This window comes from Scyliorhinus torazame, chromosome 16 (assembly GCF_047496885.1).
Source record: "Scyliorhinus torazame isolate Kashiwa2021f chromosome 16, sScyTor2.1, whole genome shotgun sequence".
NCBI classification, from domain to species: Eukaryota; Metazoa; Chordata; class Chondrichthyes; order Carcharhiniformes; family Scyliorhinidae; genus Scyliorhinus; species Scyliorhinus torazame.
In genome coordinates this window covers 44,096,902-44,123,874 of record NC_092722.1, presented here as the reverse complement: position 1 = coordinate 44,123,874, position 26,973 = coordinate 44,096,902, and the positions used below count along the sequence as shown (strand labels likewise).

General features: G+C 49.5%; 1 protein-coding gene across 1 annotated transcript in view; it reads left to right on the top strand.

Annotated features, from left to right (window-relative positions):
- Positions 1 to 26,973, top strand: part of LOC140392781 (rho guanine nucleotide exchange factor 10-like protein) — a 241,350-nt gene that overhangs the window by 184,648 nt on the left and 29,729 nt on the right. Inside the window, 4 exon segments of the mRNA XM_072478416.1 lie at positions 3,504 to 3,604; positions 5,788 to 5,909; positions 20,868 to 20,954; positions 21,120 to 21,331. Of these exon segments, the coding sequence (XP_072334517.1) occupies positions 3,504 to 3,604; positions 5,788 to 5,909; positions 20,868 to 20,954; positions 21,120 to 21,331 (522 nt within the window).

The following is a 26,973-nucleotide window of genomic DNA, read 5'->3' as shown; positions in this document are numbered from 1 at the left end:
AGGTTAGGTAATCATTGGTTTTAATCATTTACTTGTTTACAGAGAGATGGCTAATGGAATATTTATATTTTTGGAAGTTCCCTGGCATGTAGATAATTAATGAGGGATGGTATTTAGTCCTAGCTAAGCAGGTCATGGGACATCTTAGTGGAATTCAGATGATGTCATTAATGAGAGGAGCCAGGCCTGTCTGTGGTTTTGGCAGTTTTGCCATATGATTTGAGTCTGACAAGACGAGGATTTTCAGGTTGTTTCTGAAGGGTCTCTCTCCGAACTTCTGTACAGAGAATGGCAAGTAATGCTGATTTCTAACTTTATTTATGAGGGGATTTTGAACTGTATTGGGTTGCTTAATTGGAATATATATTATGGCAGGTGTAGATAGTGAGTGAAAGTTTACTTTTTTCCTTTTATCCAAGAACAGTTTAACTGTTAATTGTAAAGCTATTTCTTTAATAATGTGGTTAATTCTGTGTTTAAATTAAAGTTTGTTTTAACATAAAAGATACTATTGATCAGAGTCATCACTCCTCGGGTGAAATATTCTTTCCTCACAGTTTTGCAAATTGTTTGAGGTTTCTCGTCCGATATCCTAACAAAAATTGGGGCCTGGGCCGGTATCCTAACATAATGCAAACCTATTTCCCTCTGCAGCTTCTCCTGTGCAACAACGTCTGTTTTTACGATTTGAACTACCAAAAATAATGGAAGTGGCCTTAAAATCAGGACAGTACATCTTCTTTTGCAAAGTTCGTTTCCTGCCGCATCCTCAGGACATCCATGTAAACAATGTGAATGAGTGCTCCCTGCCACCCATTTTTTACCCACCATACCTGGGAGTGCGCTCTGCACGTTATCTATTCCTGCAAATAAATGGGAAAGCTGAAAGCCAGGACATTAGAACCATTTTGAGGAAATGGTTTGGACACCAGGATGTTTTATGAAAAACCAGACTGTTCTGGCAAAACTAGGATGTCTGGTCCCCCTACCACTTTCCTGTGGTTTTAAGGATTGTCCTGTATTTCAATAGATGCCTTTTGCCCCTCATTTCTCAGACAGCTAGTGTGAGACTTCAGGAGGTCTCCAGTTGTCTCTATTTATTTTATAAGTATGTGCCTTGTGGTTGTCAGCCACCAAGGACCTTTATGATCACCAGCAGTCCTGCCTCTGTTCCCCAGTCAAAGTGTCCTTTATTTTCTTTCATTTGAAGATTGGTCGCCCAGAGCACTGGTCCTCCGCTACCACTGGGAGGTCACCTCCGGACAGACTAACTCGCCCATGTCACCTCTGTGAACCTGGATGCCAATTAGAAAATCCTACGTGGCCTTCTTCAGTAGGCCTCCTTGGCTACCTGCTGCTTTGCAGGCGGGTAGCTTTTTCAGCCCCCATCTGAAAAAGCTACCCACCTGCAAAGCAGCAGGTAGCCAAGGACATTGTGGATAGCACAATTGCTTCACAGCTCCAGGGTCCCAGGTTCGATTCCGGCTTGGGTCACTGTCTGTGTGGAGTCTGCACATCCTCCCCGTGTATGCGTGGGTTTCCTCCGGGTGCTCCGGTTTCCCCCCTCAATCCAAAGATGTGCAGGTTAGGTGGATTGGCCATGATAAATTTCCCTTAGTGTCCAAAATTGCCCTTAGTGTTGGGTTGGGTTATGGGGATAGGGTGGAGGTGTTGACCTTGGGTAGGGTACTCTTTCCAAGAGCCGGTGCAGACTAGATGGGCCGAACGGCCTCCTTCTGCACTGTAAATTCTATGATAATCCTACCTGAGGGCAAAATGGTTCGGGAGTGGGATGGAGCCAGACAACGGCCCTCCAGCCAGTGGTGCTATTTTTGGCACCCACCCACCTGCATTCCTGGCCCCAGAGGTGACTAAAACCCTTGCCCTGCATATTCCCTTTCTGTCATGAGCTCTGTTGTTAAAGGGGATGCATACCTAAAGCACACAGACTCAGACGATTGTTTGATTTTAACCATGGTGATTATTTGTGCTTCTACACTCGGTCTCTGCAACCTTTGATTAGGGAGTGGGAAAAGTCAGTCCAGATTCTTACGCCCATTCATGATCCAGTGTGACGAATGCAGTAATTTAGGTATATTGGATTATAAACATTTGGCAATTTAAGGATTAGCGTGGGTTTGGCTACAGTAGGCATGTTTTTAAAAGAATCTTGTTTTGAAGGACCAGAAAACATATAGCAGCCGGAGGTGAACTTGTTTGATGTTGGGGAGTCCCTGGAGAGTTGATTTGTTTTCAGCTTGGGGAGATTGTCATTGTTGGGTGGAACTGAAGTATGCAGACATTTTGAGAGAGCTTTGGAGTATTTTGCTCTCTCAGTGGGACATTTTTTAAAAAAACTAGACGGGTCTGAGGTCAAGGGGGAAGATGAAATAAAACAGTTGAAACAGCTTTTTGAAAACATCCAGCCAGAGTCTGAAGGTTCTGGAAAACAAGTATTACTCTGTGCCACTGGGACATGGGATGGATTGTTATGTTTTTCCTTTCTTGTTTAATTGGGGATAGAGATCATAATTAAAAGTATTCATTTACTGTATTGCGTAGTATTGTTTAATTGTAAGCTATTTTCAGGTGTGTTGTTAAAGAGTTTAATATTGTGTGAAGAATAAAGTTTTTAAAATACCAAATCCCCATTTCTTCTTCCAATCAATCCTGGAGCAAAGTATTCTTTCCGCAGAGTTAATAAAATATTGGGGTTTCGGCCCAGTATCTTAGCCCCTGTTGGGGTCTGGTCTGGCATCGTCACTTCGACCTCGCGTGGCTGGAAAGCGCATGTGTGTTGGGATTGACTGAGGAAAGGATGGTCATGATGCCCTTTACGGTGGATTAGCCCGCTATGGTACAATTTAGGCCTGCACACACAACTTAAACTGCTGGGGTAAATACCCAAAGGCTACCAGTGTTCTTCATACCATGTCCCTGGAATAATAATCCGCATCTCCAAGAGAAATTGGGAGAGAGTTACTCAAAAGAACGCCCAGGAAACTATTGATGTCTGATTGCAATGGGAGCTGTCTTTTCCTAATTAAATACATGTTCAGCACCTTGCTTAGCAGTGTATCAACAGACTGCAGGAGCATCAACTAAGCCAGATTACTTTTCTCGAGCCCGATATATGTGACAGGCTCCAACTGATGTTTTGGAAGTCCTAAGTAATGTGATGGGTTAGGGTTTCTTAATAAAAATGAATCTGCTGCATTAGCTATTAAATGTCTTACTTAATAACTGATTTGCTGAAATGTTCTCCATTTCTAACAGATGCAGTCTTCTAAATCTGCTTCCAGAGATGCCCTTTCCGGAGGTTATAAAAAGGCTTAGCTTTTAATCTTTAATTTGCAGCAGCCTTCAAAAGCTTGCTCGGAGAGAGTTGTACGGGAACAGTCTAATAACAACTGAAACCTCTTGCTTTATTTTCCGAGAGCTGTCAAGAGATTTCTGCTGACCAGTGAATGGCGCTGTGATTAATTAATTTTTTTTCTTTCAAGGTCTGGAAGGCCGGTCAGCTTTATGGTGGTATTTAACACTCCGAATCCTCGCAGTAAAATCTCCTGGGTGAATCGCCTGCACATGGCTAAAGTTGCACTAAGTAGGTAATGGTCTGGAGATACCTGAAATGTTAACCCTGCCTCCGCGCCCTGTTTTCTAATTGAGTGGTAAAGAGGTTGAGTCATCTTGTTTCTTACACTCTTGGTTGTGACTGTCGGCGGACATAGAATCCCTACTGCGCAGAAGGAGGCCATTCGGCCCATTGAGTCTGCACTGACCCTTTGCAAGAGCACCCTAGCCTAGGCCCACCAGGATATAGCTTTGATGCATCTTCGTTTTGACTCCGTATTCCACCCATGGTTTGGAAGGTGACCATGTGTGCAGAAGGTGTACGAGCTGCAGTAAATGATCTGACCCTCAGATTGTTGGTTGTTGGCAAGTGGAAGCCCCAATGGAACAAGGCAGGATGTGGAATCATAGCTTGCGACTTAGTTGCGGAAAATAAAGATGAATTGACGGTGCTCCCAAGTGGTGTAATGATAATGTGACTGAACTAGTAATCCAGAGGCCCAACCGATTGCTCTGGAGACATGGGTTCAAATCAGCTGGTGGAGTTTAAACTAAAATGAATAAATCTGGATTGTAAAGCTACTCTCCGTAATGGTAACCATGACACCATCATAGATTGGTGTTTTAAAAAAAAAAACACGCGGTTCACTAATGTCCATTTTGGGGAAGGAAATCTGCCATCCTTACCGGGTCTGGCCTACATGTGATTCTTAACTGTCCTCCAAAATGATTGGTTCCAGGGCAATTGGGGACAGGCAACAAACATTGGCTTTGTGTCCACATCCCATGAAAGAATTTAAAAAGTTATTTGACAAGAATATCAGGGCTTTGGCGCTCGGTTTATATTGAATAAACTAGCAAAAATAGCCTGCTCCAAGCAGCTAAGTGCTACACTAATGGGTGGCAACCTTAGTCTTGGCCTGGAACTTGATCTGAAGCAATTGCTGCACTTCAAAGCAGATACTTTACTGGAAGGAAAGCAGGGCACAAATGGATGTAATTCCCATTTACTTTTCGCTTGCAGATGGTGAAGTGATCCCTGAGTGTTCACCCCACCCCCTACTTTCACACTACCTTGTTGAATAATTATAGCATGTTCTGAACAAACCTGACATGATGGACACCTCCCGCTGAGCATTGTGTACATTGGTACCAAATAATTGCCACATCTGACACGATTCACTTCATAAATTTGATCTGTCAGCTTGTTAGTGAGATTAATTAGCCATGCTATTAAGGTGTGTAGGTGTCTCTTCATATTGAGGATACACAATTGAAAGACACCAGCAATTTATGGAACATTAGCAAAATGATCCTCAGCTTTTCATTACATAGAATGCATTATAATGGTTTGCAGCGTACGTGGATTGCAAAATAGTCCCTTGACCACTCTCTTAAATTAAAAGGATATCTAATAATGGCTGAATAGGAATTATGTGGAGTTGTTTAGTGCAGACTTTCCCCTTTTAATTGCATTGTCTGCAGTGGGGCTTTGTAATCATTATCCAAAGGGTCAGTTGAAGGATGCTGTGTTAAATGCATTGCCCATTGTAACATGGAAGCACACCAAGTCGGAGAGTGCTGGATCTGACCCCTCCATTGATCGCCAAAAAAGGCGAACAGTGCTCATGGCAGCAACATTGATGTTCATGACTGGAGCTACCAAATGCAGCTGTCAACTTTGGGTGGTGGCTGGTTTGAGCTCCACCTTGAGGTACCCATGGGTGTGAGGAGCTTTGTGACATGGTTAAGACTCATGCATGCTGAAAGGCCACTTGAACAAGGTATCACCAGGGTGATCCGAGGCCTTGCAACTAACTGTCCTCCTAAAACGAATTGGTCACGTCGGAGGCAGAGAAAGCTGGGCAGTTCATAGGATCACTACAGTGCAGAAGGAGGCCATTTGGCCCATCTAGTCTGCACCAACCCTCCAAAAGAGCACCCTACCTAAGCCCTATCCCCCTCTCTATTTCCCTTTGGACACTTAAGGGGCAATTTAGCACGGCCAATCCGCCTGACCTGCACGCCTTTGGACTGTTGCATGAAGGAAATCCACTTGGATTATATTTTTGACCACTTGAAATCAATTATAACTAAATTGAGTTAGAATTAATGCTGGGAATTCAATGGTTAAGAGTTTTAAAAATTATGTAGTGGACCTAGAGTCTGTTTTTTTTAACTGCTAAGTGGCTGATTTCTCTCCCCCATCCACAGCTAAAGATAACCAGCCCGGCTGGTTTTGTATTGAGGATGATGGAAAAACAAAAGCACCATTTTGGTGCCCTTTGCTTGCCTGTCGAATGCCCATGTACAGCTCAAAATGTCAGGACCTGAAGGTAAGTGAAAGAAAAAGCACCAAGAGCTTCCATAGACTTAACAAAATTGTATTTGACCATTTGTATATGTTTTAATCTTGGTTTTGATGTTGTGGCCTTTTAAAAGAAAAAACTTGCATTTATATTCATGTTTTTCACAACCTCAGGGCATCCCAAAGCATTTTCCAGCCAATGTTCTGAAGTAGGAGTCGGGTTGCAATGCGAGTGTTAGTACCAAGCTACAACAAAGACAGCTCTTGTAATCTGACTGCTTTCGAGAATATTGTTTCAGAAATGTAAACTTCATTCAAGATCCATGTCTCAAACGCCTAGGCCTGAATTTCAGGGTGGGGGGGGGATTGTGAAATTGAAGGTTAGGGATTCCCTAAGAGGTCCTGCGCATCCCGGTCGCTCAATGATTTTACGCTGGGATGGGCAAGGCCTCTGACTGCGCAGCCACCCGTGCTCCAACTGAGACCCTAAAGGCCTTTTCCCGTGCAGCTTTGATGTTTGTTTAGGCCGACGGGAGGATTTACCTGCATGGGAGAAGCCTGCACAAGAGAAGGAATGGATGTTGGGTGGGAAGAGGGCGGGGGGGGGGGCTCTCTCTCTTTTTTTTCTTCTTCTTTTTCTCTCTCTCTCTCTCTCTCTTTTTTTCTTCTTTTTCTTTCTCTTTTTCCCTTTCTCTCTCTCTTTTCCTCTTTCTCTCTGTCTCTGTTTCTTTTTCTTTCTCTCTTTTCCTCTTTTTCTCTCTTTCTCTTTTCCCCTCTCTCGCCCCTTCTCTTGCCCCCTCGTTCTGTCCCACCCCGCCTTGTGGCCACTTAAACCACAAACTATCTCTAGATCAGCCCTACCTGGAATCCTTACAGTGCAGAGGCCACACAGCCCATCGAGTGTGCACCGACCCTTCAAATGAGCTGTCATTTGCACTTCCCCGTCCACCCCGCCCTATCCCTGTAACCTGCACATCCCTGGACACCAGGGGCAATTTAACATGGCCAATCCACCTAACATGTACATCTTTGGACTGTGGGAGGAAACCAAAGCACTCGGAGGAAATCTACGCAAACACTGGGTGAACATACCAACTCCACACAGACAGTCACCTAAGGCTGGACTTGAACCCGGGTCTCTGGTACTGTGAGGCACCAGTTCTAACTACTGTGCTGCCGTCAAATACATATCTGGCATGTTTCATTCGGTCCTGCGTCCCTCAGAAATATTGGGCATGATCGAATGGCCTCATTGTGCCCGAGGAGGCCGTTAAGTTGTACAAGGAGCCTCTTGCTGGATTTACGTGATCGAACAAAATCTTTCGCTGTCGCAATCTGTAAATCACCCTCACTGGGGGGGATTCAGATTTGCATATTTAAGTGAGCAGTTAGCTTCACTTCAGTATATCTGTGCTCCCGGAATATCTCCAGGCTCGGGAACAAATGCCCACGCCTGGTAGATCTCGCCGTGGTGCCGTTTAGCACTGATTTCCACAAACGTGGACCAGGCATAACTGTACTTGGAGGAGCACTCTCGGGTGATCGGGCTCTGGGCAGGGTGGTACCCTGGTGGCACCTGGGCAACGTAGTACTGCCACCTGGGCACTGCCTGGTTACCCAAGTGGCACAGCAAAGTGTCCAGGTGCCCAGTTCGGAGATCAGACCTGCCCTTATGAGGTGGTTGGTTTGGGGGGGGGGGGGGGGGGGGGGAGAGAGAGCGCTGAAGACCCCTCTAATCAGTAAGTTGGGGCTTTGGGTGCAGTGAGGGGGTGGGGGCCGAGGCACTGGTGAGGGGTTGAGAGATCGGGGCAGCATTACTCGATGCAGGAAGTGAGATAAGTGGGGAGCCCCCACAGCGGGCGTGTTCCCCCCCCCCCCCTCCGAAAAGTTCCTTTTGATAACTAGTTCGTTCTCAGCACTGTAGGCTCCGAGAAACCGTCCGCTATTTGTGCCCAAACGGGACTCTGTTTTTCCATTAAACCATGCCTCTTGAAACCATTTCCACGCGGTGAACTTTCTCCACCTTCATGCTGCTATCCTCCTTGTGTTACATTTGTAAGTGAATCGTCCACCAATTACTCTATTTTCTTTTTAAATCCATACAAATGAATCAGCATTTTGGATTCCAATAATGGCAAAAATATTGAATTGATACTTCTGATTGTTATCACCGGTGAATCTATGTTTTTTAGTACGCTACCCTTTCCATTTATACTTCCTGCAGGCAGAGGCGTACTGCCAGCAGACAATACAGCACAACATCAGGCTCTGATTGGTGGACTCTCCTTTAAGAGAGGGGGAAACAGTTTGTCTGACGTTGAGAGGTGGTGGAGACTTAGAAGAGTTCAGACACGGATCTCCTGAATTGGTGTGAAATTTCTGAACTTTTGTTGCGTAAAGGTGTAAAGCAGCAGCCAGATTTAGAACATCGAACAGTACAGCACAGTACAGGCCGTTCGGCCCATGTGCCGACCATTTATCCTAATCGAAGATCAACCTGACCTACCCCTCTTCAATTTCATGTGGCTGTCCAAGAGTCGCTTAAGTGTCCCTAATGACTCTGACCCCACCACCTCTGCTGGCAGTGCATTCCACGCACCCACCACTCTCTCGTGTAAAGAACCTACCTCTGACGTCTCCCCTATACCTTCTTCCAATCACCTTAAAATTATGTCCCCTCGTGACAGCCATTTCCGCCCTGGGGAAAAGTCTCTGGCTATTCACTCTATCCATGCCTCTCATCACCTTGTACACCTCTATGAAGTCACCTCTCTTCTTTCTTCACTCCAGTGAGAAAAGCCTGAGCTCCCTCAACCTTTCTTCATAAAACATGCCCTCCAGTCCAGGCAGCATCCTGGTAAATCTCCTCTGCACCCTCTCCAAAGCACTCACATCCTTCCTATAATGAGGCGACCAGAACTGGGCACAATATTCCAAGTGTGGTCTAACCAGGATTTTATAAAGCTGCAGCAAAACCTTGCGGCTCTTAAACTCAATCCCCCTGTTAATAAAAGCCAACGCACCATACGCCTTCTTAACAACCCTATCACCCTGGGTGGCAACTTTGAGGAATCTATGTATGTGACTCCAAGAGCTTCTGTTCCTCCACACTTCCAAGAATCTTGCCTTTAACCCTGTATTCAGCATTCAAATTTGACCTTCCAAAATGAATCACTTCACATTTATCTAGGTTGAACTCCATCTGCCACTTCTCAGCCCAGCTCTGCATCCTGTCAATGTCCTGTTGTAACTTGTAACAGCCCTCAACACTATCTACAACTCCATCAACCTTCGTGTCATCGGCAAACTTACTAACCCACCCTTCCAATTCCTCATCCAAGTCAAATTTATAAAAACTACGAAGAGCAGAATTCCCAGAAGAGATCCCTGCAGGACACCATTCGTCACCGACCTCCAGGCGGAATACTTTCCATCCACTACCACTCGCTGTCTCCTTTCGACCAGCCAATTCTGTATCCCGACAGCCAAATTTCCCTGTATCCCATGCCCCCTAACCTTCTGAATTAGCCTACCATGGGGAACCTTATCAAATGCCTTGCTGAAATCCATATACACCACATCCATGGACCGATCTTCATCAATGTGTCTCGTCACATCCTCACAGAATTCAATGAGGCTTTTGAGGCATGACATGACCCTCGCAAAGACATGCTGACTATTAATCAAACTATGTTTTTCCAAATAATCATGAATACTGAAGCAAAATATTCATTTCGGGCCTCCCCTATCTCCTCAGACTCTAGACACAAGTTCTCTCCACTATCCCTGTGATGCACAATCAATTGTACAAAGATTCAGGTTGGATACAACTGTGGCTTTATTGCAGTAAGATGTGTGGCCTCCCACAGCAGCTGGCGAAATGGCTGCAGTATAGAGGACACACATATTTATACTCCTACTTGGCGGACCCAGCAGACAGGGGCTACCGGCGAACTTGTAGTACAGGTCCTACCTTACATCACCTAATACAGGCGTAACAGTGGTTTACCACATTCACCCCCTGTTAAAAATGAGTCTGGCGGGGGTGGTGGAGAACTATATACAGTAGTGAATTTATGTACAGTGTTTTATTAGGAGAGAAAAAAAAATGTCTTTTGAAAGTCCGTGCCAGTTAGAGATTCAACCGGTCTGGTGCCTTGACGTTCTGCTGGGTGCGACGTAACGGTGGCGGCGATGTCGATGCTGGCGAGGTCAGTGCTGGCCTGATGTCGGGTGACCCCGGGAGCGTGCCAAAATCCTCTTCATCCTCTTGCGTGGGCAGGGGAAGGAGGATTGTCCTGGTGGGGTTAATGTTGGGAGCGCCGGAGGAGGAAGTGTGTATGAGTGGAACCTGCTGGTGCCAGGTCCCTGAGGGAGACAGTATCTTGGCGGCCGTCGGGGTACGCCACATAGGCATACTGGGGAGTGGCATGGAGCAAGTGCACCCTATAGGGTGGAGGTGTTGACCTTGGGTAGGGTGCTCTTTCCAAGAGCCGGTGCAGACTCGATGGGCCGAATGGCCTCCTTCTGCATTGTAATTTCTATGTATCTATGTATCCACCAATGGGTCCGCCTTGTAGAGTCCGACGTGCCTACGGAGCAGGACCGGTCCAGGAGCTGCGAGCCAAGTCGGGAGCGACACCCCGGATGTGGACTACCTGGGGAAGGCAAAAAGGCATTCATGGGGTGTGTTATTTGTAGTGGTGCACAGTAGTGACGGATGGCGTATAGTGCATCAGGGAGGACCTCCTTCCAGCGAGAGGCTGGGTGGTTCCTGGACCGTAGGGCCAGTTGGACGGCCCTCCAAACCGTCCCGTTCTTCCTCTCTACCTGCCCGTTTCCCCGGGGGTTAAAGCTAGTCGTCCTGCTAGAGGCGATACCCCTGCTGAGCAGCTCATCACTCATGAATGAGGATCCCCTGTCACTGTGGATGTAGGCGGGGAAGCCGAACAGAGCGAAGATTGTGTTGAGGGCCTTGATGACAGTGGCAGATGTCATATCGGGGCAGGGGATGGCGAAGGGGAACCTGGAGTACTCATCGACCACACTGAGAATATACATGTTACGGTTGGTGGAGGGGCCCTTTGAAACCCACGCTGAGGCGTTCATAGGCGCGGGAGGCTTTCACGAGGTGCGCACGGTCCGACCCGCTGCTAGGATGCCTGTCCCGCCGGCGTAGATTAAACCACCTCTCTTACCGGCGGAACAAGGCGGCGCGGGCGGGCTCCGGGGTCCTGGGGGGGGCGCGGGGCGATCTGGCCCCGGGGGGTGCCCCCACGGTGGCCTGGCCCACGATCGGGGCCCACCAATCCGCGGCGGGCCTGTGCCGTGGGGGCACTCTCTTCCTTCCGCCTTCGCCACGGTCTCCACCATGGCGGAGGCGGAAGAGACTCCCTCCACTGCGCATGCGCGGGGTGCCGTGAGCGGCCGCTAACGCTCCCGCGCATGCGCCGCCCGGCAAATGTCATTTCCGCGCCAGCTGGTGGGGCACTTCCGCCAGCTTGCAGGGCGGAAATCAGTCCGGCGCGGGCCTAGCCCCTCAACGTCAGGGCACGGCCCCCCAAGATGCGGAGGATTCTGCACCTTTGGGGCGGCGCGATGCCCGGCTGATTTGCGCTGTTTTTGGCGCCGGTCGGCGGACATCGCACCGATACCGGAGAATTTTGCCCCTCGTAATTATAGGTGGAGAGCTCGATACTCCACCGCAAGATTTTATCATTTTTGATCTTGCCCCGCTGCGTGTTGTTGAACATGAAGGCTACCGACCGTTGGTCAGTGAGGAGAGAGAATCTCCTGCCGGCCAGGTAATGCCTCCAATGCCGCACAGCTTCAACGATAGCTTGCGCCTCTTTTTCGATTGTCGAGTGCCAAATTTCTGAGGCATGAAGGGTGCGGGAAAATGCCACGGGCCTGCCTGCCTGATTGAGGGTGGTGGCAAGTGTGACGTCTGATGCGTCGCTTTCTACTTGGAAGGGCAGTGTCTCGTCTACTGCGTGCATCCCGGCCTTGGCTATATCAGCTCTGAATCGGGCAAAGGCCTGCTGTGCCTTGGCCGTAAGGGGAAAATGGGTGGACTGAATGAGTGGGCGGGCCTTCTCTGTGTGGGGGAGGGGAAGCTCCATGAGCGGGCGCATGCGGTCGGGATCGGGCCCCAGAACTCCGTGCTGGACCACATAGCCGAGGATGGCTAGGCTGGTTGTGCTGAACACTCAGTTCTCCTTGTTGTCCGTGAGGTTGAGGAGAGTGGCGGTGCGGAAGAATTTGGCACGGTTGGCGTCGTGGTCCTGCTGATCATGGCCGCAGATGGTGACGTTGTCTAGGTACGGAAAGGTGTTTCGCAAACCGTACCAGTCGACCATTCGGTCCATCTCCCTTTGGAAGACCGAGACCCCGTTAGTGACGCCGAAGGGAACCCTGAGGAAGTGATAGAGACGACCGTCCGCCTCGAAACGGTCCGATTTACGAATGGGGAACTGGTGGTAGGCGGGTTTTAAGTCTATCGCTGAGAAGACCCGGTACTGCGCAATCTGATTGACCATATCAGATATGCGTGTGTTGGGGGGGGGGGGGGGGGGGGGGGAGGGGGGTGTTGGGTACGCGTTGAGCTGCGTGTACTGATTGATGGTCTGGCTGTAGTCCACGACCATTTAAAAAAAAAAAAAATTTATTCTCCTTTTTCACATTTTCTCCCACATTTACATCCATCAACAATAAACAATAATCAGCAAGATATGTCAGTCCCCATAATAACAACGATCCCATCTACCCACCAACCCCCAAACCTCAACCCGCATGTTTACATAAACAAATGACAAAAATAGTAAATCAGGGATTACCCGTAGTCACCCTTAATCTTACACAGCTCACCCTCGGCTTCGCTGGATATACAATGCCGCACTGCATTGTAGGGGGGGCTGCGCGGCCGGAGGGGTGGGCCTGAGCATTTTGTGAGGCGGCTGTAATGGAGAGTGCTAGCTTCTTAGTCCCCGCTAGGTCAAGCGTAGCCCCTTCAAGCAGCCGTTGGCGAATGAGGTCCGACCCAATCCCCATTGCAAAAGCATCACGCATATGAAGGTTAGAATGTTCGGTGGCCATAACGGCCTGACAGTCACAGTCCCGGACGAGTGGGATTAAGGCCCACCAGAAGTCTCCTATGGACTCACCAGAGAGTTGAGAGCGAGTGGCAAGTACGTGCCTGGCAAAGAGCATGTTCGCCTTCTGTACGTAGTTTTCTTTGAAGAGCGCCATGGCCTCCACGTAGTTCGGGGCGTCCTGGATCAGCAGAAACACGCTGGAGCTTAACCTTGAGTACAGGACCTGTATCTTCTGAGCCTCCGGAACAGGGGTGGTCGCTGAGTTTATATAGGCTTCGAAGCAGGCTAGCCAGTGATTAAAGTCCTTTCTGACATTGCTCGATTGCGGATCCAGCTGCAGGCGATCTGGTTTGTTTCGGAGGTCCATCGTATAGAAAATCTTACTGCAATAAATTGATGCACGATCAATTGTACAAAGACTCAGGTTGGATACAACTGTGGCTTTATTGCAGTAAGATGTGTGGCCTCCCACAGCAGCTGGTGAAATGGCTGCTGAATAGAGGACACGCATATTTATACTCCTCCTACTGGGCGGAGCCAGCAGGCAGGGGCTACCGGCGAACCTGTAGTATAGGTCCTACCTTACATCACCTAATACAGGTGTAACAGTGGTTTACCACACCCTGATCAGCCTTACTCTCACTCTGATCATCCTCTTATTTCTCACGTAAGTGTAGAACGCCTTAGGGTCTTCCCTAATCCTTCCCGCCAGGGCTTTTTCTTCTAGCTCTCCTAAGTCCATTTTTGCGTTCCTTCCTGGCTACCTTGTAATCCTCTAGAGCCGTGCCAGATCCTTGCTTCCTCAACCTTACGTAAGCTTCCTTCTTCCTCTTGATTAGAAGCTCCACTTCTCTTGTCATCCAAGGCACCTTCACCTTGCCATTCCTTCCTCGTCTCCGTGGGACAAAACTGTCTAGCACTTCTTAAACAACCCCCACATTACTGTTGTGCATTTCCCCGAGAACAACTGTTCCCACTTTCTGCTCCTCAGCTCCTGTCTAATAGCAATATAATTTCCTCTCCCCCAATTAAATACCTTCCCATACTGTCTGTTCCTATCCCTCTCCATGACTATAGTACAGGTCAAGGAGTTGTGGTCACTGTCACCAAAATGCTCTCCCATTTCCTGCATTCGGTCTGGCGGACAGCCTGAGGCAAAAGGGAGGTCATTGACCCAAGAGTGGGGTGTAGGCCCGCAAAGCCATTAGTGAGGAGAGGAGGAGATACTGGCCAACGGCCATTGAGGGAAGCAGCAGGGCGACTCTTGACCTCTAGGCCAGGGCTGAGGAGGGCGGGCAACCCACCAAAAAGAACAGAGTGCCATCAGGCCAGATAGCCACAGCCAGCCAGGAGCAGACTCAATCATCGGAGCTTTAGGTCCGGCCACCCGCACGAGAGCCGAGAGGTGAGCAGAACAGCAGTTGGGAGGTGCAAAGAAGGCCAGGCAAGCGCTGGCATAATGTCTCTCGGAATCAAGGAGTACTGTGCCTCCGGAAGAGCCAGAGGCCCGCCAGGCAGGGCAGAGTGTGAGAGGGCTGGGCAGCAACCCACACCTTTCTTCTTGATGTTTTTGCATGTTGGTTTACTGCCTTATTTGGGCTCAGCCATTTCTCTCTCTCATCGATTGCGGTGTCTTTTATGATGCCTGGCTTGCCTTGACCATCCATCAACATCATTGGTGACGGGCTGCCACATCAACAGGCAGCGAGGTGTGACAGGGGGGTCCCAGAAAGTCCGCCCCTGCCTGCATATTGGAGATGATGAAATAGTGGTCAATTTTTACATCGCAGCAATGCAAACTACTTTGTGATGCATTCAGCAACTCAACCTCAGTTAGCTCAGTTGGCTAGATGGCTGTAGTGTAATGCAGAATGATGCCAATGGCACTGGTTCAATCTCTCTACTGGCTGTGGTTGTTCTCACCTTGTGCTGCGCTTGCAGAGTGGTCCCCTCAAACTATGTCTGACGAATTGCCTCTCTCTCTAATGGAGGGAGATGACTATCGCGCTGGTGCAATTCCAATGCTTTCTCTCTTACTATTATTTGTTGGCCAGCATTTGCAGTCATCAGTCATTACCTACGTTATTAGAAATCCTGTGTGTAAATAAAATAGTAAGATTAGTTATAAATTAGTGCAAATGTTCATTTAGAATGGCAATCTAATGATCGATTTTAGTATCAGCATTTAGAGACAATCCTTGAGATCAGAGTTTTTAATTCACCAACAGATCAGATCTATACTTGCAGACTTAACTTCTCCAGATGAAATTTGCACATTGGCTTTTAACTAATTATAAAGTTGTTATTCGTTGTTGGATTATTTGTAACCCTGAGAAGAATGACGGGCTGGATTCTCCGCACCGCAACGCCGAAATCGCATCCGGTGCCGGGGCGGAGAATCCAGTTCCACGCATGGAATCAGGACCGGCGGCAGTTCCTCCATTCTCCGCCTCCCGAAAAGCGGTGTACCCGGGGAGTACGCCGCACATCCCCCACCTGCGGCCATTGCAAGAGGCCCGCCCCGCTATTCTCCGCCCCCGACCAGCCAAAGTCCCGACGGCATGGATCTAATCTGGCCCTGCCGTTCGGGATACTCAATCTCAACTCTGATCTCAAGGATTGTCTCTAAATGCTGATACTAAAATCGATCATTAGATTGCCATTCTAAACTTAGGGCAGCACGGTAGCATTGTGGATAGCACAAATGCTTCACAGCTCCAGGGTCCCAGGTTCGATTCCGGCTTGGGTCACTGTCTGTGCGGAGTCTGCACATCCTCCCCGTGTGTGCGTGGGTTTCCTCCGGGTGCTCCGGTTTCCTCCCACAGTCCAAAGATGTGCGGGTTAGGTGGATTGGCCATGCTAAATTGCCCATAGTGTCCAAAATTGCCCTTAGTGGTGGGTGGGGTTACTGGGTTATGGGGATAGGGTGGACGTGTGGACCTTGGGTAGGGTGCTCTTTCCAAGAGCCGGTGCAGACTCGATGGGCCGAATGGCCTCCTTCTGCACTGTAAATTCTATGATTCTATGATTCTATGATTCATGTGGCGGCTGCAGACTCCGTCCGCGGCCGCCATGGCCGGGGGTGGGCCGATTGGAGGGCAGGGGCTCCTACGGGACCGGGGTATTTTTGAGCGGGCGGTCGTGATCGTGGCTGATTGGGGGCACTATTTCCGCGGTCCAGCTCCGTGGTCTGAGTCCTCCATGGAGCATGGCGCAGCCGCTGGAGACCACCGCTGTGCACATGCGCGGCCTCTGACCTGGAAGTGCGGGGGGCTGTATCTGCAGCCAGAGCTGCGAGCTTCACAACGGCTCCCTGCTAGCCCCCTGCAGGGCTGTGAATATGTGGCCTTTTGACACCAGTTTTTCTGGCGTAAAAGTCCACAGTTTTCACAACGGCGTGGGGGAATAGCCCCTGGAACAGAGAATCCAGCCCCACATTTTTAAAAATTTTTATAAGGACAACAAAAGGAGTCCACACCAAGTTGTAGAGAAAAACCAAACTTATTTTAGTTAACACGTTAACTATTATATACAGCTCCAGTAGTTCCCTACTGGGTCTTCGCTAGTTGGTGCCTGACCGGCCAACTCTATTTGTACAAAGGCATGTGAACTTTGTTGAGGGTCCCCCACCCCATTATTGGGAGAGCTCGTATTCTGCAAACGCCACGGGGTAGTGGATCATTCCTACCTCATGGGACCTATGGGGTTATAACAGAAATATGACCGTGCAGCCATACAGTCAGAAGAGATAGAGACCTAAATGAAATATGAAAACAAATTTTAGAAATTTTTGTCTTTAAGCTTATTCTCGTGTGATTGTGCCAAATGAGGACAAGTCTTAAGAGTTTTGGGTCTGGTCTGTTTTTAATGTACAGGTTTCTTTCTGTGGGGAAGTATTTCTCTGCTTGGTGAAATCTGGCTTTGCAGGAGAGATTGGAGTACCTGTGATTTGACAGGAAAGATTACCATACAGGTTCTCCAGGGCTGTAGTTGTATTGAAGAAGAAAGAGGGGAACAAGGTTGTTTTTTTTTTTTAAAGCCAGGAATTATTACGAAAAGCATGAACCTGGTTTGATGTTTTCTAATTTAATAAAAAACATCTTGGGCAAAATTCTCCCCCAACGGCGCGATGTCCGCCGACTGGCGCCAAAAACGGCGCCAATCAGACGGGCATCGCGCTGGCCCAAAGGTGCGGAATGCTCCGCATCTTTGGGGGCCGAGCCCCAACATTGAGGGGCTAGGCCGGCGCCGGAGGGATTTCCGCCCCGCCAGCTGGCGGAAATGGCGTTTGTTGCCCCGCCAGCTGGCGCGGAAATGCGGCGCATGCGCGGGAGCGTCAGTGGCTGCCGACAGTGTCCCGCGCATGCGCAGTGGGGAGAGTCTCTTCCGCCTCCGCCATGGTGGAGGCCGTGGCGGAGGCGGAAGGGAAAGAGTGCCCCCACGGCACAGGCCCGCCCGTGGATCGGTGGGCCCCGATCGTGGGCCAGGCCACCGTGGGGGCACCCCCCGGGGTCAGATCGCTCCGCGCCCCCCCCCCCCAGGACCCCGGAGCCCGCCCACGCCGCCTGGTCCCGCCGGTAAATACCAGCTTTGATTTACGCCGGCGGGACAGGCAATTTCTGGGCGGGACTTTGGCCCATTCGGGCCAGAGAATTGAGCGGGGGGTCCCGCCAACCGGCGCGGCCCGATCCCCGCCCAATCTCTGGTACCGGAGACTTCGGCGGGGGCGGGATTCACGGCGGCCAACGGCCATTCTCCGCCCCGGCGGGGGGTCGGAGAATGACGCCTCTGGTGTTTGGGACATGGAGGTTAATCAGAGGGTTCCCAAATGCTACTTTGTATGAGTTTGGTTGGCTAAACAGAGCCTCAGACCTGGGACACAGGATATTATACTTGTAGACTCCAAATTGGGACCACCCATATCTAGTACCTGCTGGTTATGAAGAGGACCAGGTCAGCACTGAACTGTCACCGATTCTCACCCTCTCCCTAACGTGTGAGTGAGAGATGAATGTCTGATATTTTTTATAATTATGAGGACCGCAGTGATGCAAACTGCAGCTGTCTGGGCTTTGTGTAGTGACTGACGGAAACAAATAATTACAGCTTTTAATTATATTCCAGCATAAATAACAGTAATTTGCATGAGTGACTTCTACCTATGTCCCTCGCTCTTTTTTTTAAATGTGAAAATTTGAACCATCTGTCAACTATTATACTGCATTTATTTTCTAAGCACTTTAATCAAATGTAAGGGAAGCTGATGGCTGGAGCATACTTAAAACAACCCTTTGGTTGCCAGTAGGTCCAGGAAATGTTTAGTCTCCCTGTGTAAGCTCCTGCCAAACGTTATACTTTTTTTATTTTTGGATGGAAGTGGGAGGAGTGCTCACTCAAAGTGTATAGTCACTTCGCTGGTTTGCTTCAAAGCAGTTGAACTCCAGAATATTCTTCAAACTGCCATTCGCTGTGCTGAGAATGCAGTTTTATCAGCGGGGATACTTCGAACAGTCTCCCTCCGGAGGTATGGGGTTGGGTATGGCAGTTTTATCTTGACGACAGCTCCTAGATTACCACTTCAATTGAGACCTGCCTTTCGGTCTCGAGGAATATCTGACGTGTAATGGAGGCCAATGTATAACGCTAGGTGTGTAATGGAGACCCTTTGACTGACTACAGCAATCCTTTATTCCGGAATGTTTATTTGACCTAAATTCCCTTCAACTTCAGATCCCCTGGTCATCGGAGACTGAATGGCAATGAACTGTATTACAATCTGATGTATTTGAGGTCTGGCTTGTTACTGCATTTGCCAAAGTTGCCCTGTGTAACCATCTGGGTTGACATGCAGGTGCATCAGTCCAAATCTGGAAGCAAGAATTGGCTCATCCTTCTGTTTTGATCCAGGGGTCCTGAGGCCAATTGTAACACATCCTGCTGGCTGTCATGACTATGGTCGACTAATAAAATTGATCTTGGGTGTGTTGAACTTTCCCTGTCTGGCTATGCACACAGGAGCTCGCATCTTTTTCATATGCATGAATGACTCGTTCAAGAGTTGTTAAAAATATACTGAAGCGTGCAACTTGACAACTATTACTGTTCGTGGGGTTCTAGAACATGTTGGGTCTAAATGCACCCTTCTGGAGATTCCACTAGGTCTGACTCCTGTCCTTCTGAAGTTATTATGCATTGACAGCGGCAGCAACAGAGAATCCTGCCGCCAGCAAAAGTCACGGTGTCTCATGCTGCTGAGAAACTCATGGCTGGGAGGCTGGAGAATCCGGCCCAAGATTTTGCATCATATTCATTCATGACTCCAATTGAAATGTTGCACATGAGGTGCTGAGCAGAATACTTGAGTAGTTTAAGAGGGGATGATTTGTTCTGTTTTCTTTGGTAATGGAAATTCACAGGGCCCTTGGGCGCGATTTAATCAAATGGGAACTGCGTCCCACAGCGAATGGGTTTAGCCGCGTGTTTCCCAGCACCGAGAATCACACCCTTTCTAACGTGAGTCTGGTTACATGCGAGGAATGTGTGGCCAAGGCTGCACTTAGTCCAGTTTCCTGCACTGAGGAGTCCCACTCGCCGAAACTCCTCAGTGCAGGGAGAGATCAGAACGCGATTTTAAAAATGTTGTCCTGCTCTCTCGAGCTCCCAAACTGCCCTCCTTTGTGCCCCCCCCCCCTCTTCCCACCCCATATTGCTGAATTGGGGTCCCCGGGCCCCCCACACCCGTGAATGGCACCCCTCTGCCCTTCACCATACAAATGCCAGCATGGCACCTTGGCAGTGCCAGCCTGGCACCATGCAGGCCAGGGTACCAGGCTGCGCCGAGGGTGTTTGATCTCACGAGGCGTGGCAAGCTGGGTAGATCCCAGGAGTGGGGTTTCCCATCATTGATTGGCCGGAGTGCGCTGCTTTTCGGGCGTAGCGTGGCACCTTGGTTAGCACTGCTGCCTCACACCTCCAGGGACCCGGGTTCAATTTCGGCATTGGGTGACTGTGTGGAGTTTGCGCTTTCTCCCCATGTCTGCGTGGGTTTCCTCTGGGTGCTCCGGTTTCCTCCCATAGTCCAATGATGTGCAGGTTAGGTGGATTGGCCATGCTAAATTGCTCGTAGTGTCCAAAAAGGTTAGGTGAGGTTGCGGGGATAGGGTGGAGGCATGGGCTTAGTCGGATGCTCTTTCAAGGGCTGGTGTGGACTCGATGGGCCGAATGGTCTCCTGCACTGTAAATTTTATGATCTAGATCGTGAGCCTTGTGTTAGATCCATAATTATTAATTTTTAAATTGGAAAATCCTATATTACATTTAGGGGTAAAATAATGAAAAGGAGTTGGTGTAAAGTTTTGAGGTCAATTCAGGAAAAATGATTTGAGTGGCCAGAGATTGGTTGACAGAACTCTTTATTAATACAGTTGGAGAAGATGAGTAAAGCAGGATGCAATTAAACTGAATTTGATAACCTGAGGATGCAGAGATTGTGTGTGAAACTGTACCTCTTGAGCCTGGGGAAAGTTCCGAAGATCCATGCCATGAAGACTGTTGTAGTGTGCAGATTGAGACGAGAAAGTGGCAAATGCAGTACTTCCACCCCCAGGATAGTTGTTGACGATTTGCTCAATGGTATGGATGAAAACAATAGCAAGTGCATATGGCCGTCCCTACCACATTGCAAGGATATCTTTTACAAGGATATCTTCAGTTGGAGAATGTGAATCAATCAACACAATGACGGTGGGGGTCACTGTACTCTAGGGAGAGTGGAGGGTGGGGTGGGGGGGGGGTGGTGGTGGTGGTCTTTGTATAGCCCACCATGGGGTCATGAATAAAAGGAGTACATGTGTATATATTAATTGCACAAACATCTCTCGCTCTCCTTCCAGCCTGAAGCAGCCCTTCACACTCCGGTGCAATCATCCCTACTTGGGATTTCCATTGCCAGTACCTGTTTGGCACAGGGATATCTTTGGGTAAGTAATTGTAACAGCAGTGTGTAGCAGCTAAAGTGATGTGAGTCATTGTGTATAATATAGGACCTTGTATGTTTCAAAGTTTACAGAATGCTCTCTTTTTCTTTTTAGGCAACTCAACAACAAATGATGTTTGTTTCTTTTCCTTCCTGTGCCCTTCCATAGATTGGCAGTGGGCGAGAACAGGGGCTGGGGCAGGTTGATCTTTTCTCCTTGAACAGATCCGCTCCCAGACACGTCAAGTCCTTCCAGGTTAGCTCCCGGGTCTTGTGCATGGAGTATATTCCTCTAATTGTCCGAGATGAAGATGATGTCGATTGTCCAATGGAGAAACCTGGGGATAGCCCAATTATTGTAATGGGACTTCAAGATGGCAGGTAGGCATCCATTTTGTGTTGGGTATCCTCACAGGCCAGTAGATTATAACTTGCTTTCCAGAGTCACCAGTTCTTGTAAGGGTTCCTTCATTAATGTTTTGCCAAAAAGTACCTGTCATGCCACTAATTACAGCACTACGGCCATGTGTGAAGAAAGAATTTGAATTCATTTTGTACCTTTACTTCAGGGAATTACTTTAAAGTGAAGCCCCAGTTGTTATGTAGGCAAAACCAGCAGCGATGTTGTCTTCAAGAGAGTCCTTCAAATGACAGTGGATGAATAATCAGTTAAAGGAAACTAGGGAAGTTGGCCAGAATTGGCTTCTCTTGAATAGCATAGTGGAATCTTTAACATCCACTTGATGCTTGTAGGCAGATTGAGTCTTGCTTTTCCAGTGCCACTTGCCCCTCCACTTCCCGCCCAAAGGCAGTACTTGTGACACCAGTGCCACTCTCCCTCTGTATTGCACAAAATGTCAATTGAGGTTTTCTGTGCCCACTCTGTAATGATTTGTATAATGTAAGGAGTGTAAAGGGTTAACAAGATGATGTTCATGTATCCCAACACTAGATGGCACCACAGAGTAGTCTTATAAAAGGCTGCGTCTGTTGGTATTCTGGGAGAAGGTTATGAAGAAGGATAGTGAGAGGTTGAGATAGATTGTTAGCTGTACTAAAAAGATATTGTAGATTTCTGTAACATAGATTTTATGCTGCTGTTTTATTAGCTATTCTTAGTGAAGTGTGCGAACCATTTGAAGTAGTACAAAATAAACTAGTTTTGTTCTTTGTCAACACTACGACTTTTGGCCATCTTGGAGAACTATACAAGGAACATCACACACACTTGTGGAATTGGACCCAGATGTGAAAGTGCTGCCATCTCAGCCAAGCTGACGAGGGGCTGTTCTCCCAAGATTTTGAAAGGTTTTATTTTGCAAGGCTCTTCTGGGAGAACTATGGCAAAGAATTAGGTCCTTTTTGTTTTCTGTGAACCGGTTGAGCAGTCACTCACTGGTATAGGCCATGGTGGTACAGATTATTACTTTTTTTAAATACAAAAAAAACCCTGCATTTATATAGCACCTTTCACAGCCACTGCCAGTGAAGTACCTTTTTGAAGTGTAGTCACTTGTTGCAAGTTGGCAATACAGCTGCCAATTTGTGCGCAGGAAGCTCACACAAACAGCAATGTGATAATGCCCAGTTAATCTGCTTTAGTGATACAGAGATGAATATTGGCCAGGACACAGGGCTTAATTCCCCTTATCTTCAAAACCGTGTCGTAAATGTTGAACATCCATACATGCAAGCAGGTGGGAGCCTCCCCAGTGTGGGACACTCTCGGTGCTTCACTGGAGGGCCAGCTCGCTTTAATTTTTTTGTGCTCGAGTCTCTGGAGTGGGACTTGCCTGTGAGTCAGAGAATCATGGGGTCAAGAGTTCAACCCACCGACCCACAGCTGGCTCGCACCACTTCCTCAATCAGCTTGAGGAAAAAAAATTTTTAAAAATATTTTTATTAAGAATTTTTCAATAACAATATTTTCCACCTTCCAAACGAACCCCCCCCCCCCCCCCCCCCCCCTGTAACAAAGAAAAGAAAAAGAACTCGCGTGGCAAGACATGAACATGGCAAGTCAATAAAATACAGAACTTTGTACATTGGATTCTTCCCGTACATGTCAGTTTCCGGATCATTCATGTGCTTTCATGCTCACATGCCCCCCACAGGAACCCCCCACGAACTATGTCCCCCCCCCCCCCCCCCCCCCCCGGGTCGCTGCTGCTGCTGTCCGACCTTCATCTAACGCTCTGCGAGATGGTCTAGGAACGGGTGCCACCGCCTGTAGAACCCCTGCGCAGACCCTCTCAAGGCAAACTTTATCCTTTCCAACTTGATAAACCCTGCCATATCATTTATCCAGGCCTCCACGCTGGGGGGCTTCGCCTCCTTCCACATTAGCAAGATCCTTCGCCGGGCTACTAGGGACGCAAAGGCCAGAATGCCGGCCTCTTTCGCCTCCTGCACTCCCGGCTCGTCCACTACTCCAAATAGTGCTAGCCCCCAGCTTGGCTTGACCCGGACTTTCACCACCTTAGATACTGTTCCCGCAACTCTCCTCCAGTGCCGGGCATGACCAAAACATATGGACATGGTTTGCTGGACTTCCTGAGCACCTCCCACATCTGTCCTCCACCCCAAAGAACCTACTCCGTCTCGCCCCCGTCATATGCGCTCTATGAACAACCTTAAATTGTATCAGGCTAAGCCTGGCACACGAGGAAGAGGAATTAACCCTACTTAGGGCATCAGCCCATAGCCCATCCTCAATCTCCTCCCCCAACTCCTCCTCCCATTTACCCTTCAGCTCCTCTACCAAAGCCTCCCCCTCTTCTTTCATCTCCTGGTATATCGCCGACACCTTGCCCTCCCTGACACATACGCCCAAGATCACCCTATCTTGAATCCCCTGTGCCGGGAGTAGCGGAAATTCCCTCACCTGCCACCTCACAAACGCCCTCACTTGCATGTACCTGAAAGCGTTTCCCGGGGGTAGCCCAAACTTCTCCTCCAGTGCCCCTAAGCTCGCAAACGTCCCGTCAGTGAACAGGTCCCCCATTCATCTAATCCCTACCCGATGCCAGCTCTGAAATCCCCCGTCCATCCTTCCTGGGACAAACCGATGGTTGTCTCTGATCGGGGACCACACCGAGGCTCCCGTCGCACCCCTGTGCCGTCTCCACTGCCCCCAGATCTTTAGCGTTGCCGCCACCACCGGGCTCATGGTATACCTTGTCGGCGAGAGCGCCCCCAGTCTCGTTCCTTTGCAGAACGCCGTCTCCAACCTCTTCCACGCCGCCCCCTCTCCCTCCATCACCCACTTACGGATCATTGCCACGTTGGCTGCCCAATAATAACCACCCAGATTCGGCAATGCCAACCCTCCTCCATCTCTGCTACGCTCCAAGAACCCCCTCCTTACCCACACAAATCCCGTAATGCTCCTGCTTACCCTTTTAAAAAAGGCCTTCGTGATCACAATTGGGAGGCATTGGACTACAAAGAGAAATCTCGGGAGGACCACCATTTTAACCAACTGTACCCTACCCGCCAGCGAGAGTGGCAACATGTCCCACCTTTTAAAATCCTCCTCCATCTGTTTCACCAATCGCGTCAAATTGAGTTTATGCACTCCTAGCTACCTGAATCCCCAAATATCGGAAGCTTCTTTCCACCCTCCTCAACGGTAGGTCCTCTATCCCTCTTCCCTGGTCCCCCGGATGGATCACAAAGAGCTCACTCTTTCCCACATTGAGCTTGTAGCCCGAAAAGTCTCCAAACTCCCGTAGGATCGGCATTACCTCAACCACCCCCTCCACTGGATCCGTCACATACAGCAACAGGTCGGCTGCATACAGCGACACTCGATGTTCCTCTCCCCCTCGAACCACCCCCTTCCATTTCCCCGACTCCCGTAACGCCATGGCCAAAGGTTCAATTGCTAATGCGAACAGCAGAGGGGACAGGGAGCACCCCTGCCTCGTCCCTCGATACAGCCGGAAATACTCCGACCTCCGCCAGTTCGTGACCACACTCGCCACCGGGGCTTTATACAGGATCTTAACCCAACTAATAAACCCTCCCCCGAACCCAAACCTTCTCAACACTTCCCAGAGATACTCCCACTCTACCCGATCAAAGGCTTTCTCCGCGTCCATGGCTGTCACTATCTCCGCTTCTCCTTCCACCGGGCATCATTATCACGTTTAAGAGCCTTCGCACATTGGTGTTTAACTGCCTACCCTTTACGAATCCCGTCTGGTCCTCGTGGATCACCCCTGGAACACAGTCCTCAATCCTCATGGCCAACATTTTTGCCAGCAATTTAGCATCTACATTAAGGAGCGAGATCGGTCTATACGACCCACATTGCAGTGAGTCCTTATCCCGCTTTAAGATCAAAGAGATCGTCGTCTCCAACATTGTCGGGGGCAGGGTCACCCCCTCCCTTGATTCATTGAAGGTCCTTACCAGCAATGGGGCTAACAGGTCTACATACTTCCTGTAGAACTCCACCGGGAACCCATCCGGCCCCGGGGCCTTCCCTGCCTCCATGCTCCCCAACCCTTTAACCAGCTCCTCCACCCCAATTGGCGCCCCCAGACCAGCCACCTCCTGCTCCTCCACCCTTGGGAACCTCAACTGATCCAAGAATCGCCGCATCCCCTCCTTTCCCCCTAGGGGCTGGGACCTATACAGTTCCTCGTAAAAGGCCTTAAAAGCCTCCTTCACTTTCCCAGCACTCCGCACCGTAGTTCCCCTGCCATCTTTGACTCCACCTATTTCCCTCGCTGCCATCTCTAACGGAGCTGGTGTGCCAGCATCCGGCTCGCCTTCTCCCCATATTCATATATCGCCCCCTGTGACTTCCTCCACTGTGCCTCTGCCTTCCCTCTGGTCAACCGGTCGAACTCCGTCTGGAGACTTCATCTCTTCCTGAGTAGTCCCTCATCCGGAGCCTCTGCATAGCTCCTGTCCACCCTTAAAATCTCCCCCACTAACCTCTCCCTTTCCTTGCCCTCGCTCTTCACTCTGTGAGCCCTGATGGAGATTAACTCTCCCCTGACCACCGCCTTCAGCGCCTCCCATACTACTCCCACCTGCACCTCCCCGTTGTCATTAGCCTCCAGATATCTTTCAATGCACCCTCCCGCACACTTTCTCGTCTGCCAGCAGTCCCACATCCAACCTCCACAACGGGCGTTGGTCCCTCTCCTCCCCCAGCTCCAGCTCCCCCCAGTGCGTGGCATGGTCTGAAATGGCTATGGCCGAATACTCCGTTCCCTCCACTTTCCGGATCAGTGCCCTGCCCAAAACACACACATCTATCCGGGATTAGGCCTTATGCACGTGGGAGAAAAAAGAAAATTCTCTGGCCAAAGGACTGGCAAATCTCCACGGATCTACTCCCCCCATCTGATCCATAAACCCCCTCAGCACCTTGGCCGCAGCCGACCTCCTCCTAGATCTGGAACGATCTAATGCTGGGTCCAGCACAATGTTAAAATCCCCACCCATTATCAAACTCCCTACCTCCAGGTCTGGAATACGCCCCAACATCCGTTTCATGAATCCAGCATCGTCCCAGTTTGGGGCATATACATTCACCAGTACCACCTCCGTCCCCTGCAACCTACCACTCACCATCATGTATCGGCCTCCCTTGTCCGCTACCATGTTCTTGGGCTCAAACGACACCCGCTTTCCCACCAGTATTGCCACCCCTCTATTCTTCGCATCCAGCCCTGAATGAAACACCTGTCCCACCCATCCCTTCCTTCACCTGACCTGACCTGCCACCTTCAGAAGTGTCTCCTGAAGCATGGCCACGTCTGCCTTCAGTCCCTTTAGGTGCGCGAACACTCGGGCCCTCTTAACCGGCCCATTTAGGCGCCTCACATTCCACGTGATCAGCCAGATTACCCCCCCCCCCCCTGCCGACTAGCTATCTCTTATCTAAGGCCAGTCCCATGCTCGCGCCTCCCACACCCTCCAGTCACCCAGGTGGGGAACCCCCGCCCCGACCACCTCTTCCATTTTCAGTTCCCCCTCGGACAGTGCAGCAGCAACCCTGGAAC